The sequence below is a fragment of the Balaenoptera physalus genome (genome assembly GCF_965194825.1).
Source record: "Balaenoptera physalus genome assembly, chromosome: 9".
NCBI classification, from domain to species: Eukaryota; Metazoa; Chordata; class Mammalia; order Artiodactyla; family Balaenopteridae; genus Balaenoptera; species Balaenoptera physalus.
The window spans coordinates 93,663,992-93,684,246 of record NC_138888.1 but is presented as its reverse complement, the minus strand read 5'-3'; the positions used below and the strand labels follow the sequence as shown (position 1 = coordinate 93,684,246).

Sequence of the window (20,255 nt, the reverse complement as noted above, 5' to 3'; positions counted from 1 at the left end):
GCTGGGCTACGGATTGTCACATGATGCAATCAATCAAAGTCCGGTGTTTTCTGGATTTCATTGTCTTTTTGCTATGAGGCTCTCCTACCCCTCCTTATGTCACTAAAACTGTCTTCAGAAAAGCTTTCCAAAACTTAGCTGTTCTACTTACTCTTTTGTAGATCAGGAAACCAGCTCATGAATCATACAGTTAGTGCCGAATAAAGGGACGTTCTAAGTGCAGACCTAAGAGGCACAATATATTGAGTACAGTATTTTATGTTAATTTGGAGGTTTAGAAGCTCTTTTTGTTTGTATCTTACTCAAAGTATTATGTCAATGTATTTTGTATACATAGCTATGCTCTATTTTTTCCAAGTAGTCCCTAAAGGAGACTCATAACAACTGTGATAACAACAACAGGTGATGTTTACTGAGTGCTTATAATGTATCGCACTCTGCCAAACGTTAACCTAAGTATTTAATTTACTCCTCATAGCCACCCTAGGAAGCATTATAGAAGACCAGTAATTGCTCAGTAGCCCAAGGACACCCAGGGAGTGGATGGAAGGGTAGGGACGCAGCCGAGCTGGCTGTGCTCTGGGTCCACACTGAGGGACAGGCAGGGTCTTACTCTCCTGGCACCTCACGCCGTGCCACGCGCCCCCCCAGGGAGCACTCAACAGTCAGTGAATGAATGCATGACATGCTCTTCTTTGCTCAAAAAACAAAACAAAATAACACTTCCAAGCGATACGAAAGGGGACTTTAATGTGAAAGGGGCATTTATTGTGTAGAGAGGAAAAAGCTTTAAAAGCGGATCCTTTCTTGACAATTTATGGTAACTTCTTTAATCCTAAAAAATCCACACTGTCACTGTAATACCAATTTCCCATCCCCTTTTCACCAGGCCGACTTGCAGGCTCTACCCAAGTTAACACCAGCCAGGGACAGCAGAAGTTTAGTATGTCTGAAAGTGAGGTGGGGATGAGGGTCAGAAAACCAGTGAGTCAGCCCTCAAGTGTTTATTTTATGATTCAATCTAGTCTTCCTTACCCCCACCTTTTAATATTATAAGCAATATATGCCATTATGACAGCTATTAAGGGTGAAAGAATTCATTAAGACTATAATTATCTGATAAGACTAAGCATACTGTCTAAGCCGACTTAGGGCAGATTCATCTACTTCAACTAAAAATACTGAATAGGAAAATAAAAAAGGTGAATAATGAAATAAAAACCCTGCAGGTCCTATTTCCACTATATATTTCCCAAGTGACCTAAGGAAGGTATCATTCAAACAAAGAGTCATAGTGTGTTTTAAATTTTTATTAATTAGAGTTCTGAGTGCAAATAAATTTAACTTGACATTTAGAAAAAAAAGTTATTCACTAAGGTTTGTTCATAAAGAAAAACTTGTTCTCTACAATCTTCCATTTTAATGCTTAACAAACACCATAATGCTTCTAAGTCTATAACTTAATTTTAGGTTTAATTTAATAATTCTGCCTTATTGCATCTGGTTAAAAAGACTAGAAAACATCAGGTAGAAAAAAGCAAGAGACTAATTAAAACGACCTGAATATAAAACTTTACTAAAGGACTTTTTACAGAAGCCTTTAGAACAAAAAAACCCCTAAAAATTAGAATACTTTTGGCTGAAAAATTAGCAGCTATGAACAAAATTAACATTACATAATATTTTATCAAGAACTGCATTACAATAATATTGTGGTTTACATATATTAGAATGATTTACAATATACTAAATGCTTATTTATATCAGTCATAGAAAACTCTTTATTAAAAAATTTTTAATATAGTTTAGCACTTTTGAGAGATTCAGTTCCCAGTAAATAACAGGAACACAATTTAGAAGATGCTAGGTGGTAACATCTTTTAATTAGAGACCTAACCAGGTCAGTCTTGTCAAATAATTATGAAATTATATTCAATAATAAGCATTTATAAGAACTCAAGATAAAACAGTAGCTCTAGTCCCCTCATCAGTATGTATGCTTGGCATGAGAAATCATACTATGAGCAAATATGTAGTAAATGCTTGAAAACAACAGTTCACTTTAGAAAAAGTGCCAATCAACATTTATTTATTCTTCCCCTGATGCACTATTTCCACCACTCTTCATCTGAACTGTGTTTTCTCCTTGGCTGGTGGTGTATTACTGCTGCTTAAAGACCAATCATGCCCAGCATAATCCAAGGTCATCAACTCCTTTGCAGCTGAAGTGAGCTACAAACAGCAAAAGACCAAACACTTTTCAACAGAAAATCAACCACCCTACTCAGCAAGGCAGGAGCCCCATCTCTAAAGCAATTTTAACCAAGGTTGCTTTAACATTAGCCCTGTAAGTCCAATAGTATCACACTATCGTTGTCTCTTTGGTTTGACAGTAAGTTCAAATCTTAAAAGTACCTATTAAAATTTCCTAGTTACGTTACTCTGGAAACATAATTGAGTTGAAAATCTTGCTATTTTGGGATGAAATTTCTTCTATTCCGTGTATTTGGTATGAACTCTCACATCTAGTCACTGAGATATAAAAAGCCTAGGAGATCGAGAAAATGAATTACTGATTACACTGCACCCAAGCCTCTGGGAGCCATGAGAGGGAACTGTCCACGCAAACAGACAAACATCTTCTCAAGTCAACCTAATGTCTTAGAACAGTCATAGGGAAGTGATTTAACGAGACTCTGTAATTGGGAAATGAGTAGCATTTAACTGTGGTTACGTCCAGAGGAATGCCAAGTCCCCATGTTGTCACGGTTCCACTTAAGAGAGCACCTCAGCCTTGCCACACTTCCCAACAGAGCCCCTCACTCTTCATTTCCATTCGACAATCAGCGGGAAGACTGTACTTAGCTCAGAGAGGAGAGGGCCAAAAATAAATAAATAAATAAATAGGGATAAAAGAGAAAATGCATACGTACACCAATGGAGTAAAACTCCCCACTGAGCTGATTCAGAGGTAAAACCTATTTGTAAAAAGAAAGTAAGAAAGATGCATCTCTATTTTTGGTTTCAGTCAAAAGAGCATGCTTCATTCTTGGCAAACTAGCTATGCGGTGTGATATGATCTACTTTTTATTTCCGCTGTATTTATACTTTAAAAACTACTGCTTAATAAGGACTTCTTAATATTTATTAAAAAGTCTATGTTTATAATAAATACTGTATTAAAACATTTTAATATTTACAATTGGAAAACATATATACTCCTCTAGTCAGTCATCTCAGTGCTACTTCTTCAATTTCATCTTCTACAGAATCAACTGCTTTTACTGCCGGTTTATTGTTTGCATGTTTTAATTGGTGTCTATTTGGATTAAAACTTCTTCCTTCGCTGAAGAAAAAGTCGTCATCGTCATCGTATTCCCTACCCCTGCTGCTTTTATCCCCAGGGAGAAAATCTAGAGGGTCAAAGTCTCCATTGGTGGCAGCCAGAGAATTTGGGTCACTGCTTTTAGAGGAAACGCTGCCGCCGCCACTGGCACCAAATAGCTGTTCCATCAGATTAGCTTTTTTCTCTTTTCTTGTGACTAAATCTACACTGTCTTTACTAAATTTCTCTATATTGTTTCTTTGGAAATCCAAAAGGCTACTTTTTTGGCTAACTGGATTTGACTTCCCTAATGTTTTCGCAAATGAAGGCACATAGCTACCAAATGCAAGCTCATCTGGAGAGGCTGGTTTTCTAATATTGCCCGGATTCTGACCATCTCCTTTTGTATTGAAAAGACTGATGTCTTGCAAATGATGCCCATTAAATAATCTCTCTGAGGATTCAAAGAATGTGTGTGTTTTGGGGTTTCTCTCTGGGGAGCGCAGTTTTGATTCCAAATCAGGAAGCAATGACAGAGAAGGATATTTTAGATTCCGAGAACCTTGGAGTTCTCTGCTGATTTCATTCAGTTTAGCAAGTAGCACATCTCTCTTTAGCCTTTCTTCTTCCTCTTCTTCCAATTTATCAGTATTTTGAATTTGGTACGTTTCCATCTGGTATCTTCCAGTTTCCAACACTGGCTTTTCTTCTCTCTCCAACAAAGATGTCTTTTCCTTTTGCTTTTTAGCAAGTTCTTCTCTTTCCCACTCTGTAGAAAATCAAAGTTTAAAAATGGGATTTTATAGTAGTCAGTATTTTCAAATAAGAAAACTCAACTCTCATATTTTACAAAACAATAGCTTTATCTAATTTCTGTATGATCAGTACAGTGAGGGTGGACACCATAAATTTCATTTTTATAACTTGATATTCAGGGTTTCAAAAAATAATATATACTTAATATATATTTAAGATTCACAATTAATTATAGAAAAGATTTTGTTCTTCAAGTTAGGGGTGAGGAAGAAGGTTCTCTGCCTATTTTTTATACCTAATAGTGTGCTGTACACTGAATGGAGGATGGTGGGATGGGTGGAGCAAAGAATTTTATTTTAAATTTAAAAATAAATTGAACCTTTGGATGTCATACCCTGAGAAGGACACAACATCACTTATGTAGTGTTCTGACAGAAGATGCAATAACCTGAATTTAATTAACAGAAAACTTCAGATAAACCCCAAACAAGAAACATTTTACTAAAAAAATGGGTCGGTGTTCATGAAAAATGTTAATCTCACAAAATATTTTTAAAAGGCTGAGAAGCTGTTTTAGATGAAAGGAGACTGAAGAGATATGAGAACTAAGTGCAATTCATGATCACATCCTAAAGGGAAGAAAATGCTATAAAGGACAATACTGTGTCAACTGATAAAACTGTACTGTGGACGGCAGATTGGAGAAATGTGTTGTATCAAAGTTAAATTTCCTGAAGTTAAACTATACTGGAATGATAAAAGAGAATGTCCTCATTTTGGAGAAATACATATGAAAGTATTTTAGGATACGGGATATGGGCATGAAGTATACAACTTACTCTTAGGTGGTTCTCTGGCTATTATTGCCACTTTGCTATAATTTTGAAAGGATTTCTAAAAGAAAAAACTAAAAATATTAAAACATGTAAGAACACTATGCATTTGGTAACCTTAGTAAATGGCACATTCTCACTGATAATCAGATCATTCCACACAGACTCCAGGAAAAAAAAATATCAGTCAAAAATGACATAGAGAAGTGATAGTCTTCTGTTACTTTATTCCTTTTCCTGGTTCTTAGACAGAACTGACCATAATACCTATTTTCTACTCTGTAGTTTAACATGTGCAAGCGTCTTCCTTTGTGGTTTAGCCAACAGTGATATAAATGTGGCTTCTATTTCAACTGTTAGATTGTTTTAAATACACACACAAAAATATACATATTCTAAGCAACAATTAGGTCATGATTTTTTGTTAACTTTAAGGGAAAAACAGTACTTCTCTGTAAGCAGCTAATACATAATTAATAAAATACATGCAAAGGATTAGAGTCTGGGATCCTTCTCGCTTATACCTTTAAGACATTTTATCCAAATGGAAATGAATTTATTCCTGAACTTCATTTCCAGTATCTGAAACTATGTGAATTGGTTCACTAAACTTCCACATTAATGGTTGAATATGTTAAAGATTTATTTTATATATTAAAACCAAAGAAAAATTATAGGAATATATTCAAGGCCTCACAATTCATTGATTTTAATGTTTGGGCTGGTCTACAGACTAGATAGTCTCAAGGTCAAGCCAATGAACAGGGTTGTCTTTCAGTTATCTCTTCATCAAGCTTTAGTTAATACACAAAGAATTTTTTCCCCCTTTCAACTGAATTCTACTTCATCTGAATTTTCTGAAGGTAACTTGTTTCTATCCCCTAATCCCAAACAGCAACTGACTTACAGTCTTCATTCTTTTTCTTTCCTTAGTAACTTCATTCAAATGTTTGTGACACTTGATAGACTCCCCCCACCATTGTATCAACCTTTTCTTGTTCTGTATAACCAATTCACTGTTCAGCTGGAAGATATTAGCGGATAGTAACCCTTTCTTTTCCAAGGGATGCTGACTTATCACTTGCTTAAACTCTTTCTTACCATCCTCCAGCTTCTCAGCCTCCTGTTTCACAGCATGGAGTCCTTGATCTTTAACAAGTTTGTCTTCTCTTTCCACAATTGGGTTTAGAATCCCTGCTTCTTCATGATCATCTCTCTCTTGAGATTCCAGATCCTAGTATACATTTTTTTTTAAATGCAAGTTCACATGCAGGAAAAGGGGAAAAAACCATTTAGATATCATAGATTTATCTCCCATTAAGCACAATCCCAACTGTTAGAAATTAAAGCAAATTTTCCATTTCTAAAGCAGCAAGCTACAAGTTACCACCTTTGAAAGATTTTCAAAAGCACACAAGATTATTTCTTACTTTAGTTAAAATTTTTAAAGAGACATTTGGAAAACATATCAGAACCAATATAATGGAAGCAAAGCCAATACCCTACGTAAAATTCTGAAGAGACAAGTATCAGAAGTATCCTTACTGGGCTTCCTTGGTGGCACAGTGGTTAAGAATCCACCAGCCAATGCAGGGGACACGGGTTTGAGCCCTGGTCTGGGAGGATCTCACATGCCGCGGAGCAACTAGGCCCGTGAGTCACAGCTACTGAGCCTGCACTCTAGAGCCCACGAGCCACAACTACTGAAGCCCACGCACCTAGAGCCCGTGCTCCGCAACAACAGAAGACACCGCAATGAGAAGCCTGCGACCGCAACAAAGAGTAGCCCCCGCTAGCCACAACTAGAGAAAGTCCGCACGCAGCAACGAAGACCCAACACAGCCAAAAATAAATAAAATAAATGTTTATTAAAAAAAAAAAAACGAGGTATCCTTACTTTGCACATTTCACAACAAAATCTGATGAATTCAGTTAACCAATAAAGGCTATTCATCAATTATTAAAGGCCAAGTGATATGGTGTTGAGCTGTAACACCAGCAGTGACAATGGCATAGAATCTTTCAAGTTTATACTATGCCCAAGGTCTCCAATTAATAAATCTTGTAATATTTAAATCAAATAAAAATGTAAACTTAAAATTTATTGTTTCTTATGGTCCCTTTCATGCGTGTGTGTAATTTTTCTTAATAAAAGTAAAATTTATTACTAGTGAATCTGTAGAGAATTGTCCCCTAGTATCCACTGTCCCCTTCTTCCTTTTTGTTACAGAATTCCTTAAGTTTCAGCAGAGCACAGGGCTGCCTGACTGGAGACCACATTTGCTAGCCTCCCCTGCAGCCAGACAGGACCAGTGGCATGTGAGTGGAAGTATGTACCCAACTTCTGATCACATTTATAAAAACAAAAGCTGCTTGCCCTCCACTTCCTCATTCCTCCTTCTCCCAGGTATGATAAGACAATTGTGACCACACAGATGCGGTTACACGCTTTATGATGGAAAAACAGTAAGACAGAGAATGGCTACCATGGAACAAACGTGTCTACCTATCCCGGACTACCCACTGACCTTCAGTTTATTACAAGAGAAAGAATCTTATCTCTTGCTTGAGCCACTGTATTCTGGGTCTCTTTCCAATAGCAACAGCCTATATATACTTTTACTAACAGAGCTCCCATTTGCTGGGACCCCTTAAAGTGACAGGATTAGTCTTAAGAACTTTATAAGCTTCGTGATTAGTTATTACCACAACCCTGAAGGGTAACCCACCCTTGTTTTATAGATTAGGAAACTGAGGCTCCAACAAGTCACACAAGTCACTAAAATGTTAGAACTGTCATTTAATTAAAACGCAGTGCTAACTCCAGGGCTATATCCTCTTTCACTATATCAGGTTGCTGCTGCTGCTTCTGCTGAATCTTATAAAGGGCAAATTTTTTTACCCTTCTAAAATTAAGAATTACTTTGCTATTCCACACTTTACCTTTTCAAAAAGAAAAAAAAAATTAACATGATCTAGTCTCAAGGATTTGTAAATATAGGAGGAAACACACTTAGCAGATACAGCTAACTTATCTAAATTGTAAAACAAAAATAAAATAAAGGAAAAAAAAACAAAACAAAACTAGAGTACACACAGGAATCAATTCAGTCCACACACAGGAAGAGATCTCAGGATCCCTGGGATACTTACAAGTAGTATCAAAAATATAGCATTATATGAAATATGCAGGATCCCTCGTATATTGTTTTCCTTAGAGTTTCAACTGTAAACACTAAAGATAAAACCCTATTAGAGAAAAGGACCTTCCAATACTCAACATAAGTCCTTTTAAATGAAGATGCAACACAGACCTCCTGAATTCCACTCTAATTTGAATGATATAAAGTCAGATTCCACTGCAATTACTTTGCTCGACATTCAGCTAAACTATAAAATTCTCTTACACAGGAGGCCAAAAAAATTAAATGTGGTCAAATTCTAACAAATCATTTGAAAGCTACTATAACTTGCTATTAAACATAAACGCCAGAAGGATTTTTAGAGACTATCTGGTAAGAGACATAAATGTAAGAAATTTAGAAAATTTTCTTTTCTTCTTCCTCCAACCTAGAAAGTACAATTGACATTTCTGAAGCATCTGAAAGATGCAGTGTTAACTAAGAGTCAATCCAAAGGAGTTTAGTAAAACGCACATATGTTATCTCTTTCCCTGTAAAAGGCTAGTTGCATATTTATACAGCTATGGCACTAGCTTCATTGCTGAAATTTTTAAATGTTTGATATTGTGCATTTAGGAATAACTTCAAACCTAGAATTTAGTACCTAATCATATTGCTAAACTCACCAAAGAAAGACGTTCAGGTTCTTTCCATTTGTTTTCATAACACATAACTGTTTGTGGTGTTATAGGATATTCCTCCAGCTCGAAGTCTTCACTGGTTTGTACTTCTTTTGTACACTGGTTTGTAAAATCACTCTGGCATGCAGCTACCATGAAAATTATAAAAGAATTTTTCTAATCGTATTGAACAGTGCTAAGATATATGGAATTCAACTGGTATATGTTCACCCTCTAAATGAGAAAATGCATGTTTCTCAGCTCCATGACTACTCACTATTACTGTTTTTATTTCTAGGATTTACTGGCAATTTTGTCATTTGAGGACAACTCTGAGGGATGAATCTATTAAACTTTTACAAAGTTTATGTTTTCAACTTTTTGCAAACCAGAGAAGAAGGAAATTACACTTTTGTTTTTTAAAAAAGTAAGAATATGCATAAAAATACCAAAGTATTTATGAGTGAAATGAAATGACAGTTGGGATTTCCTTTAAAATACTCTAGAAAAAAAGTAGAAAAAATAGGTGAAATAAAATTAATAAAATGTATAACTGTTAAAGGTGGTGATACATGAATAAAGGTTTATCATACTATAATCTCCTGTGTAGAGTATGCTTATGATTTTTCATAAAAGTTTAGAAAAATAAGTTATCATAAGAAAAAAAAAATTAATTATGTAAAACATAATTGTAATGACCTCAAGGGAAAAAACTGAGAAAGTGAAAGGATTTCTGGAAAGTACCTACAAGGAAATTTATTTCAATAAAGTTCTTTCCCCTCACCTTCCTTCTACTTCAAAATTAATTTATTTTATTATTAATAACTACAATGGTTTTCAACAATAATAACTACTATACCATTTTTTCTTGATGTAATTTCTTTTTCTTTCTTTGGAGAAGACTTTGGCAGACGATTAGAATATATGTTTTTTATGTCCAGTTCTCTCTCCTTTTCCTGAAAACAAACCCAACACAATTAAGAATGTAGAGTCTCAGTTTAAAATAAAACAAAAATCCTCATCTTTTCAACTGGTATTTTCCTCACCAAATTGGAATATACCTAAGTTCAGCTTCCCTTTGTAACTACCAACTACAGAAAGGAATGCCTTTAGGACATTTAGGTTACGGTAGAGCAATGATTCTCCATTAAAGGTCCAATATGCACTAGCAGCCACAAAAATCAGAATAAGGTAAAATTCATTTTCTACCCACTCCTACATGATACAGTAATGTCTTCAACTGACTTCCAGGCTTAGCCACACAAAGAATTTAATTAGCATCTCTCAAATGTGGATTCCAAATTAATGTCGAGTTAAAAATTAGACCATTTTTTAAAACACAAGTGTTCTTCACCATTTTGCGGCTATGGCTTTCTCTGAGAATTTGATTAACAAAATGAAAATTCTATGCAAGATAATGCATAAACACTTCATGTTGCACAAAATTTCAACCCATCAATGACCTCTGGATAGAATTAAGAACACCTACTTTAACAGAATTAATTAATTCTAATGCTTCCTCTAAACACTGTGAAAAGGAAGGGCATTATATGCAACAACTTTAAAAATAATCACTCATCGGATTATCTGAGGAAGAACACTGAATTATTCAACCATGCAACACAGAAAAACTCTAGTTCCCATAACTTTCTTGCAGGATTTTATAACTTTTTTCAGTTATATCATTCCTATTAGTGTATCTAATGTCTCATTTTTGGTTATAGACATTATATTAACAAATATTTTCTTTATAAGTGCCAAAGGAAATATTAGAATTTTGTAAATGATATTGTACCAAAGTTCCAAATATAAATGATAACAGTGTTTTAAAATAGAGTTTTCATCTAATATATAACACAGGGAGAAATGATGCCATTTAAAATCAAATGCTTACCTTTAATTTGTGATATAGTTGTTGTAGCTCCTTTTGAAGAACTTTATTTTCATCATGAGCCTCATATGCCCTTTTCCTTTCAGCAAGCAACTGTCGCTGGAAACTGTTAGTACTTAGCTCAAGGTTTCTTGATAGTTCCTATGATATGTGTACAAATACATTAAAAAATAGTACTTAAAAAATAATTCAACAGTAAAATACTGCACTTAGTGTCAAAATGACATTTTTAGTGGTACTAAACAAGACATACAAATCAGGTTGGGCTTAGTGTTCATAAACATACAATAAAACGGAACATAGATGTACCAACAATTTAGTAAGATACTTAGCCTATTATTTCTCTCTTTGTTTTCCACAACGATTTGCAGATAAATTCTTAAGCAGTTGCATCAAGAGTACATGGATAGTCATTTAAGTTGGCAGCAAAAGACAGCCAAAGGATGTGATGAGAAGCACCAGCGTTTGGGAATCATTGTTTGGGCAAATAGAAACTGAGGCAGCTGTGTAAAATTACACAGCACTATTCAAGGTGCAGAGATCATCATCCCAGTTTTTACTTATTTCAGCTCTAAAGACACATAGGATCAAAGTGAAAGGATGGAAGATGTTATTTTAAGCAAACAGAAACCAAAAGAAGGTGAGCATAGTCATACTTAGATAAAATAGACTTCAAGGCAAAAAGGGTAACAAAAGACAAAGAAGGTCATTATCTAATGATAAAGTGGTCAACACATAAAAAAGACAACAATCATAACACATACACTCCTGGGACTTCGCTGGTGGTCCAGTGGGTAAGACTCTGCGCTCCCAATGCAGGGGGCCCTGGTTCGATCCCTGGTCAGGGAACTAGATCCCACATGCATGCCACAGCTAAGAGTCTGCATGCCGCAACTAAGAAGTCCACATGTCACAACCAAGAGTCTGCATGCCACAACTAAGAAGTCCTTATGCCACAAGTAAAAGATTGCACATGCTGCAACTAAGACCCAGCACAGAAAAAATAATAAATAAATATTAAAAAAAAACACATACACTCCCAACACCCAAGCACCAAAACATATTAAACAAATACTGATAGATCTTAAGGGAGAAACTGACAATACAATAATAGTAGGGGACTTCAATACCACACTATCAGCAATGGAAAGACTGTCCAGATAGAAAATCAGCAAGGAAATGTTGGAAGCACACTTTAAAACAAATGGACTAACAGACATATATGGAACACTACATCCAACAGCAGCAGAATACACATTCTTCTCAAGTGCACATGGAACAGTCCCCAAGATTGATCATACTGACCACAAAACAAATCTTAGCAAATTTAAGAAGAATAAAATCATACCAACTATCTTTTCTGACCACAATGGTATGAAAATAGAAATCAACAACCAGAGGAAAGTGAAAAGATTTATAAATATGTGGAAATTAAACAACACACTTCTAAACAACCATTAGGTCAAAACAGAAATCAAAAGGGAAATTTAAAAATTATCTCAAAACAAATAAAAATGGAAATACAACATACCACATCTTGTGGGATGCAGTAAAAGCTGAAAGTTTAGAGCCTTAATGCATATATTAAGAAATCAGAAAGATCTCAAATAAACAACCTAACTTTACACTTCAAGAACTCGAACAAGTTAAGCCCAAAGTTAGCAGAAGGAAGGAAATAATAAAGATCAGAATGGAAATAAATGAAGTAGAGACCAGAAAAACAATAGAAAGGATCAATGAAACTAAGAGCTGGTTCTTTGAAAAGATAAACAAAATTGACAAACCTTTACTTGCACTAAGGAAAAAAGAGAGAATTAGAAGTGAAAGAGGAGACATTACAGCTGAACTACAGAAATGCACTGAATCATAAGCAACTAGTATGAAAGATTATATGCCAAAAAGCTACGTAACCTAGAAGAAATGGATACATTTTTAGAAACATACAACCTACCAAAACTGAATCAGGAAGAAACAGAAAATCTGAAGACTAATGAGTAATGAGATTGAATCACTAATCAAAAAACTCCCAACATGGAGGAGAAAAGATCAAGATGGTGGAGTACGGGGATGTGGAGCTCACCTCCCCCCATGAACACATCAAAAATACACCTACAGGTGGAACAATTCTCACTGAAAACTAACTGGAAACTGGAAAAAGGACTGTACAACCAAGGCTGTAAGGAAGATACACAGGTAATCACACAGGAATGGAAGAAAAGCGATTGGGTAGGGACCTGTGCTCCTGGGAGGGAACTCAGAGGAAATAAGAAATTGCAAAAGTGGATACCCACCCTGGGGAGTGAGTGGGTCAAGCCACAGACTGGGTGTCCCAGTCCTGGGGTCCGATGTGGAGGACACAAGCCTCCTGGACTGCTTGGACAGACAGAAAGGCTGGAGAAGCCTGGACTCTACTCATGAGGCGTGAGCACTGGCCTGCCTCTGACGCAGGGTGAAGAGAGGTCTGCTCTAGCAGCTGCCGGATTTCCCACAACCGTGCCACTCTGGGCCCCACTGTACCACACCTCAACACCTCCCTACCCCATAAACACAGAGAAACCATTCAGGCTCCCCTCCCTTGTGGAGCACAGTGGAGGCTGGGAACAGCAATCAGCTGTGAGGGGAAAAGGGGTCTTGCCTCTGAGGAGAGGTCTGGGTGGTTGCTGGGTTTCCCACAACCACCTCACCGTGCACCCCAGCCAAAGCCAAGTGAATGCTCTGGCTCTACTCAGTCTGTGCCACAGTGGGGCACTGGATGTGGGACAGCCACGACCAGGGAAAAGACTCTACCATGGGTTGCACCTGAAGGAGCCACAGACACCTACACAATCAGTGCGTTGAACCTCTGTATGTGAAAGGCCCCACTTGCTTCAGCACTCCCTACTCTGGGGCAAAAGTCTTGGTGCTGGGAGAGAGAAAAACACACACTTAAAGGCAACAGAGGCAGCTTGAGCCTGACACAAAGGGCTTCTGCTTCAGCAACTTGGGATCAGACCCCGCCCCTGACAGAGAGGTGACAGCCACTGAACAGAGAGAAAGTCCCGTCTCACACCAGGAGCCAACTCTAGCCCCTCCATCCCCAGTCACACCCCACTACCAAGTTAAGAGCTGCCAGCACAACATCAGGAAAGATGTGACTGGCATCCACATCAAATCCAGCCCTCCCATCAAAGGCACTGGGCATGTGCAGTCTGCATAGGGACACTCCCAAATAAGAACACCCCTTCAAGACCACAAAAGATCACTGCTTCACCTTAGTTCATAGAAGCAGAGAAAAGCAAAATTAAAAGGCAGAGGAACTATTCTCAGTTCAAAGAACAAGAAAAAAACCCTGAACAAATAATGAAATGGAAATAAACAACTTAACAGATAAGTAATTCAAAACATTGGTAATAAAAAGCTTAACTGAATTAGGTAAAAGAATTGATCTAAACACTGAACATTTTAACAAGGAATTAGAAACAAAAAATAAAAAAACACCCAATCAGAAATGAAGAATTCAACAGCTGAAATAAAAAACACACTAAAACGAATGAATAGCAGGTTAAGTAATATGGAAAAATGCATAACTGACCTGGAAGATATAATCATGGAAATCACCAAATCAGAACAGCAGAGAGAAAAACACGTTTTATAAAGTGAAAGCAATCTAAGAGATCTCTCCAATAACATTAAGTGTTCCAACATTTGCTTTATAGGGGTTCCAGAAGGAGAGAGAGAGAAGGGGATCAAAAATAGATTTGAAGAAATTATGGTTGAAAACTTCCCAAACCTGAAGGAGGAAACAGATATCCAGATACAGGAAGCAGAGAGGGTTCCAAACAAGATGAACCCAAACAGACCCACACCAAGACATACAATTAAAATGGCAAAAGTTAAAGAGAATTCTAAAGGCAGCAAGAGAAAAAGTGTCATATATAAAGGAATCCCCATAAGGCTATCAGCTGATTTCTCTGCAGAAACTTTGCAGGCCAAAAGGGAGAGGCATGATATATTCAAAATCCTGAAAAGGAAAAACCTGCAACCTATGATACTCTACCCAGCAAGATTATCATTTAGAATAGGAGAGATAAAGAACTTCTCAGACAAGCAAAAGCTAAAAGAATTCAGCATACTAAACCTACTCTAAAAGAAATGTTGAAGGGTCTTCTCTAAATTGAAAAGAGGTAAGAATCTGTAGGAAAGGGAAAATCCCAGTGGGAAAGTCAAATACACAGTAAGGATTGAAGATCACTTAAATAAGCCAGTATGTAGATTAAAAGACAAAAAAAGTATAAAAGCAACTATAACTAAAATAAACAGTTAAGGAACAAGCAGGAAGATGTAGAATATATCAAATACACAAAATGTGGGTTACGGAGGTAAAAAATGTAGATCTTTTAGAATGTGTTTGAATTTAAATGACTACCAGTTTAAAACAAGTAGATATAATTATGAGTCAACATATATGAACCCCATGGTAACCACAACTGGAAAACAAGTAATAAAATGGCAATAAGTATGTACCTATTAATAATTACTTTAAATGTCAATGGACTAAATGCTCAGATCAAAAGACATAAGGTGGCTGACTGGATTTAAAAAAAAAAAAACAAGACCCTTGAATATGCTGCCTACAAGAGACTCACTTCAGGGGTAAAGACACACACAGTGTGAGCGGATGGAAAAAGATGTTTCATGCAAACAAAAATGACAAAGTGTGGGTAGCAATACTCAGACAAAATCATATCAGACTTTAAAATAAAGACTACAATGAAAGACAAAGAAGGCCTTATACAGTGATAAAGGGATCAATACAAGAGGGTATTACACTTGTTAACACAAACACACCCAATACAAGAGCACCTAAACATATAATGCAAATACAGACATAAAGGGAGAAATTGACAACAATACAACAATAGTATGAGATGTTAACACTCCACTGACATCAATGGACAGATCATCAAGACAGAAAATCAATAAGGCACAGAGGCCTTAAATGACACAACAGACCAGTTAGACTTAATTGATATCTACATGAGACTACATGCAAAAAAAGCAGAATACACATTCATATCAAGCACACATGGAACGTTCTCCAGTACAGATCACATACAAAGTCACAAAACAAGCCTCAACAAATTTAAGAGGACAGAAATAATTTCAAGCATCTTTTCCAACCACAGCAATATAAAACTAGAAAATCAACTATAGAAAGAAAAGTGGATAAAGAACAAACGTGGAGATTAAACAACATATTACTAAAAAAACTATGGTCACTGATGAAATCAAAGAGGAAATAAGAAAATACCTCAAGACAAATGAAAATGAAAACACAACTTTCCAAAATCTATGAGATGCAGCAAAAGCAATTCTAAGAGGGAAGTTCATAGCGATACAGGACTTCCTCAAGAGCAAGAAAAGTCTCAAACAACCTAACCTACCACCTTAAAGAATTAGAAAAAGAGCAAAGCCCAAAGTCAGGAGGAAGGAAATAATAAAAATCAGAGGAAATAAAGATTTAAAAAAAGTAGAAAAAGATCAATGAAACCAAGAGCTGCTTTTTTTTAAAGATAAACAAAATTGATAAATGTTTAGCCAGGCTCACCAAGAGGAAAAGGGAGAAGACCCAAATGAACAAAATAAGAAATGAAAGATGATAAATAACAACCAATACCACAGAGATACAAAAAATCGTAAGAGAACACTATGAACAGTTATATGCCAACAAACTGGACAATCTAGAGGAAATGGACAAACTTCTAGAAACATACAGCCTGCCAAGACTGAGTCAAGCAGTTTTTTTGTAATAAAAAAAAAAACCCAGCAAACAAAAGTCCAGGACCAGATGGCTTTACGGGGAAATTCTACCAAGCATTTAAAGAACTTATATCTATCCTTCTCAAACCATTCCAAAAAACTGAAGAGGAGATAACACTGCCATATTTATTCTACAAGGCCACCATTATCCTGATGCCAAAACCAAAACAAGACACTACAATAAAAGAAAGTTACAGACCAATATCTTTGATGACTATAGATGCAAAAATCCTCAGGCAAAGTACTCGCAAACTGAATCCAGCAATATGTAAAAAGGATTATACACCATGATCAAGTTGGATCTATTCCAGGGTCACAAGGATGGTTCAATATTCGAAATCAATCAATGTGAACACCACATTAACAAAAGGAGAGATAAAAATCATATAATCATCTCAAAAGACACACTCGAAAAGCATTAGATAAAATTCTACATGCATTCATGATAATAACTCTCAACATAATAATGGCCATTTATGACAAACCCAGAGCCAGCATACTCAATAGTGTAAAGCTGAAAGCCTTTCCACTAAATTCAGGAAGAAGACAAGGATGCCCACTCACACCACTTCTATTTAACATAGTACTAGAAGTTCTAGCCACAGCAATCAGACAAGAGAAAGAAATAAAAGGCATCCAAATTGGAAAAGAAGAAGTAAAACTGCCACTATTTGCAGATGACATGATACATTACATAGAAAACCCTGAAGTCTCCAACCCAGAACTATTAGAATAAATGAATTCAGCAAAGTTGTAGGATACAATATCCGTATACAAAAATATGTTGCGTTTCTATACACTAATAATAAACTATCAAAAAGAGAAAGTAAAAAAAAAATCCTGCTTAAAATTGCATCAAAAATAATAAAATACCTAATAATGAACTTAACCAAAAAGGTGAAAGACCTACACTCTGAAAACTATAAAACACGAATTGAAGATAAAAGAAGAAATGGAAAGATATCCCATACTCTTGGATTGGAATAATTAATATTGTTAAAATGGCCATACTACCCAAAGCAATCTACAGATTTAATGCAATCCATGACATTTTTCACAGAACTAGAACAAGTAATCCTAAAATTCATATGGAACCACGAAAGACCCCAAATTGCCAAAGTAATCTTGAGAAAAAAGAACAAAGCTGGAGGTATTACCCTACGAGATTTCAGATTATATTACAAAGCTACAGCAATCAAAACAGCATGGTACTGGCACAGAAACAGACACATAAATCAATGGAACAGAATAGAGAGCCCAGAACTAAACCCATGCACCTATGGTCAATTAATCTATGACAAAGGAGGCAAGAATATAAGGAGAAAAGACGGTCTCTTCAATAAGTTGTGCTGGGAAAACTGGAAAGCTACATGTAAAATAATGAGATTAAAACATTTCCTTACAACATATACAAAAATAAACTCAAATGGATTAAAGATCTAAATGTAAGACCTGAAACCACAAAACTCCTAGAAGAGAACATAGGTGGAAGCCTCTTTTACATAAATCCTAGCAATATTTTTTTGGATCTGTCTCCTACGGTAAAAGAAATAAAAGCAAGAGTAAACAAATGAGACGTAATTAAACTTAAAAGTTTCAAACTTAAATCCCATTCCATAGGTTGTCTTTTCATTTCAACAGAAATGAAACAACCAAAACCAAACAATCCGATCAAAAAATGGGAAGAATACCTGAACAGACATTTTCCTAAAAAAGACATACAGATGGCCAACAGGCACAGGAAGAGATGCTCAACATCATTAATTACTGGAGAAATGCACATCAAAACCAAAATAAGATATTGCCTCACACTTCTCAGAATAGCTATCATCAAAAAGAATACAAATAATAAATGTTGGCAAGAATGTGGAGAAAAGAGAACCCTTGGTGGGAATGTAACTTGGTGCAGCCACTATGGAAACCAGTATGGAGTTTCCTCAAAAAACTAAAAACAGAACTACCACATGATCCAGCAATTCCACTCCTGGGTATATGTCCATAAACAAAACTAAAACACTAATTTAAAAAGATACATGCACCCAATGTTCATAGCAACACTTTTTACAATAGTCAAGACATGGAAACAACCCAAGTGCCCATCAACAGATGAATGGATAAAGAAGAAGTGGTATGTATGTATGTATGTATGTGTGTGTGTGTATACATGCATGCACATAATGGAATATTCCTGTCATAAAAAAGAATGAAATTCTTCCAACTGCAGCCACGTGAATGGACCTAGAGGATATTATGCTCAGTGAAAGAAGTCAGACAAATACTGTATGATACCACTTATATGTGGAATCTAAAAAACAACACAAATGAATGTATATGCAAAACAGAAACAAACTCATAGATCTAGAAAGCAAATTAGTGGTTACCAAAGGGGAAATGGAAGGGGAGAGGGGCAAATTAGGGGTACAGGATTAAGAGATATAACCTACCATGTGTAAAACAGACAACCAATAAGGACATATTATATAGCATAGAGAATTATAGCCATTATCTTGTAACAACTTTTAATGGAATGTAAACTGTAAAAATACTAAATTACTATCCTGTACACCTGGAACTAATATAATATTGTAAATCAACCATATTTCAATTTTAAAAATTTAAATTAAAAAAAAACAAACCAAAAAACTTCCCAACACGGAAAACTCCATGACTACACAGTTTCATTGGAGAATTCTACCAAACATTTAAAGAATTAACATCAATCCTCCTCAAACTGTTCCAAAATATCGAGGAGAACAGAACACTTCTGAACTCGGAAATTCTAAGAAGCCAGCATTACCTTGATACCAAAATCAGGTAAGGATACTACACAAAAAAAGAGAAAACTATAGATCAATATCCCTCATGAATATAGATGCAAAAATTCTCAACGAAGTATTAGCAAACTGAATTCAAGAACACATTAAAAGGATTACACACCATGGCTTAGTGAGATTTATCCCTGGGATGCAAAGATGCAAATACAAAGATGGAAATATATCATATCAATAAAATGAAAACTAAAATTCATGTGATCATCTCAAAAGATGCAGATAAAGTATTTGACAAAATACAATATCCTTTTATGATTAAAACCCTTAACAGATTGGGCATAGAGAGAATGCATCTCAACATAGTAAAAGACATATACAACAAGCCCACAGCTAACAATATACTCAGTGGAGAAAAACTGAAAGCATTTCCTTTAAATCAGGAACAAGAGACAAGGATGTACACTCTCACCCCTACTATTCAATACAGTACTGGAAGTCCTAGCTAGAGCAATTAGGCAAGACAAAGAAATAAAAGGCTTCCAAATCAAAAAGGAAGAAACAAAACTGTCACTATCTCCTGATAATACGATCGTTTATATAGAAGACCCCGAAGAGTCGATCAAAAAACTGTTGGATCTAATTAATGATTTCAGTAAAATGGGAGGATATAAAATCAATATACAGAAGTCAATTGTGTTCCTTTACACTAAAAATGAAGCAACTGAAAAAGAAATAAAGAAAACTATTCCATTCATAATAGCATCAAAAACAATAAAATACTTAAGAATAAATTTAACAAAGGATGTGAAAGATCTGTACAATGAAAACTACAAGATTTTGCTGAAATAAACCAAAGAACACACAAATGGAAAGACATAACATATTCATAGATTAGAAGAATTAATATTGTTAAAATGGCTATACTACCCAAAGCCATCTACAAATTCAATGCAACCCCCATCAAAATACCAAAGACATTCTTCACAGAAATAGAAGAAACAATCCTAAAATTTATGTACAACCACAAAAGAATCCAAATAGGCAAAGCAATCCTGAGAAAAAGGACAAAGCCAGAGAT

General features: G+C 35.7%; 2 protein-coding genes across 4 annotated transcripts in view; one reads left to right on the top strand and one right to left on the bottom strand.

Moving 5' to 3' along the window:
* The window catches only part of LOC309666643 (uncharacterized protein), a 219,391-nt gene extending 209,822 nt beyond the window's left edge, over nt 1-9,569 (top strand). The window contains exons 4-5 of one of the 2 annotated variants that reach the window (XM_082474286.1): nt 7,145-7,243; nt 9,015-9,569. In XM_082474286.1, the coding sequence (XP_082330412.1) occupies nt 7,145-7,243; nt 9,015-9,040 (125 nt within the window). In that variant the 3' untranslated portion in view covers nt 9,041-9,569. Of the gene's footprint in view, nt 1-7,144; nt 8,717-9,014 lie in introns of those variants that run through there. The other variant, XR_014267185.1, reaches the window with a different exon arrangement.
* Nucleotides 1,296-20,255, bottom strand: part of LCA5 (lebercilin LCA5) — a 62,292-nt gene continuing 43,332 nt past the window's right edge. For both annotated transcript variants that reach the window (XM_082474200.1, XM_082474201.1), the window contains exons 4-8: nt 10,611-10,748; nt 9,576-9,672; nt 8,723-8,865; nt 6,016-6,148; nt 1,296-4,094 (exon numbers count right to left, since the gene is read on the bottom strand). In XM_082474200.1, the coding sequence (XP_082330326.1) occupies nt 3,232-4,094; nt 6,016-6,148; nt 8,723-8,865; nt 9,576-9,672; nt 10,611-10,748 (1,374 nt within the window). In that variant the 3' untranslated portion in view covers nt 1,296-3,231. The remainder of the gene's footprint in view (nt 4,095-6,015; nt 6,149-8,722; nt 8,866-9,575; nt 9,673-10,610; nt 10,749-20,255) is intronic.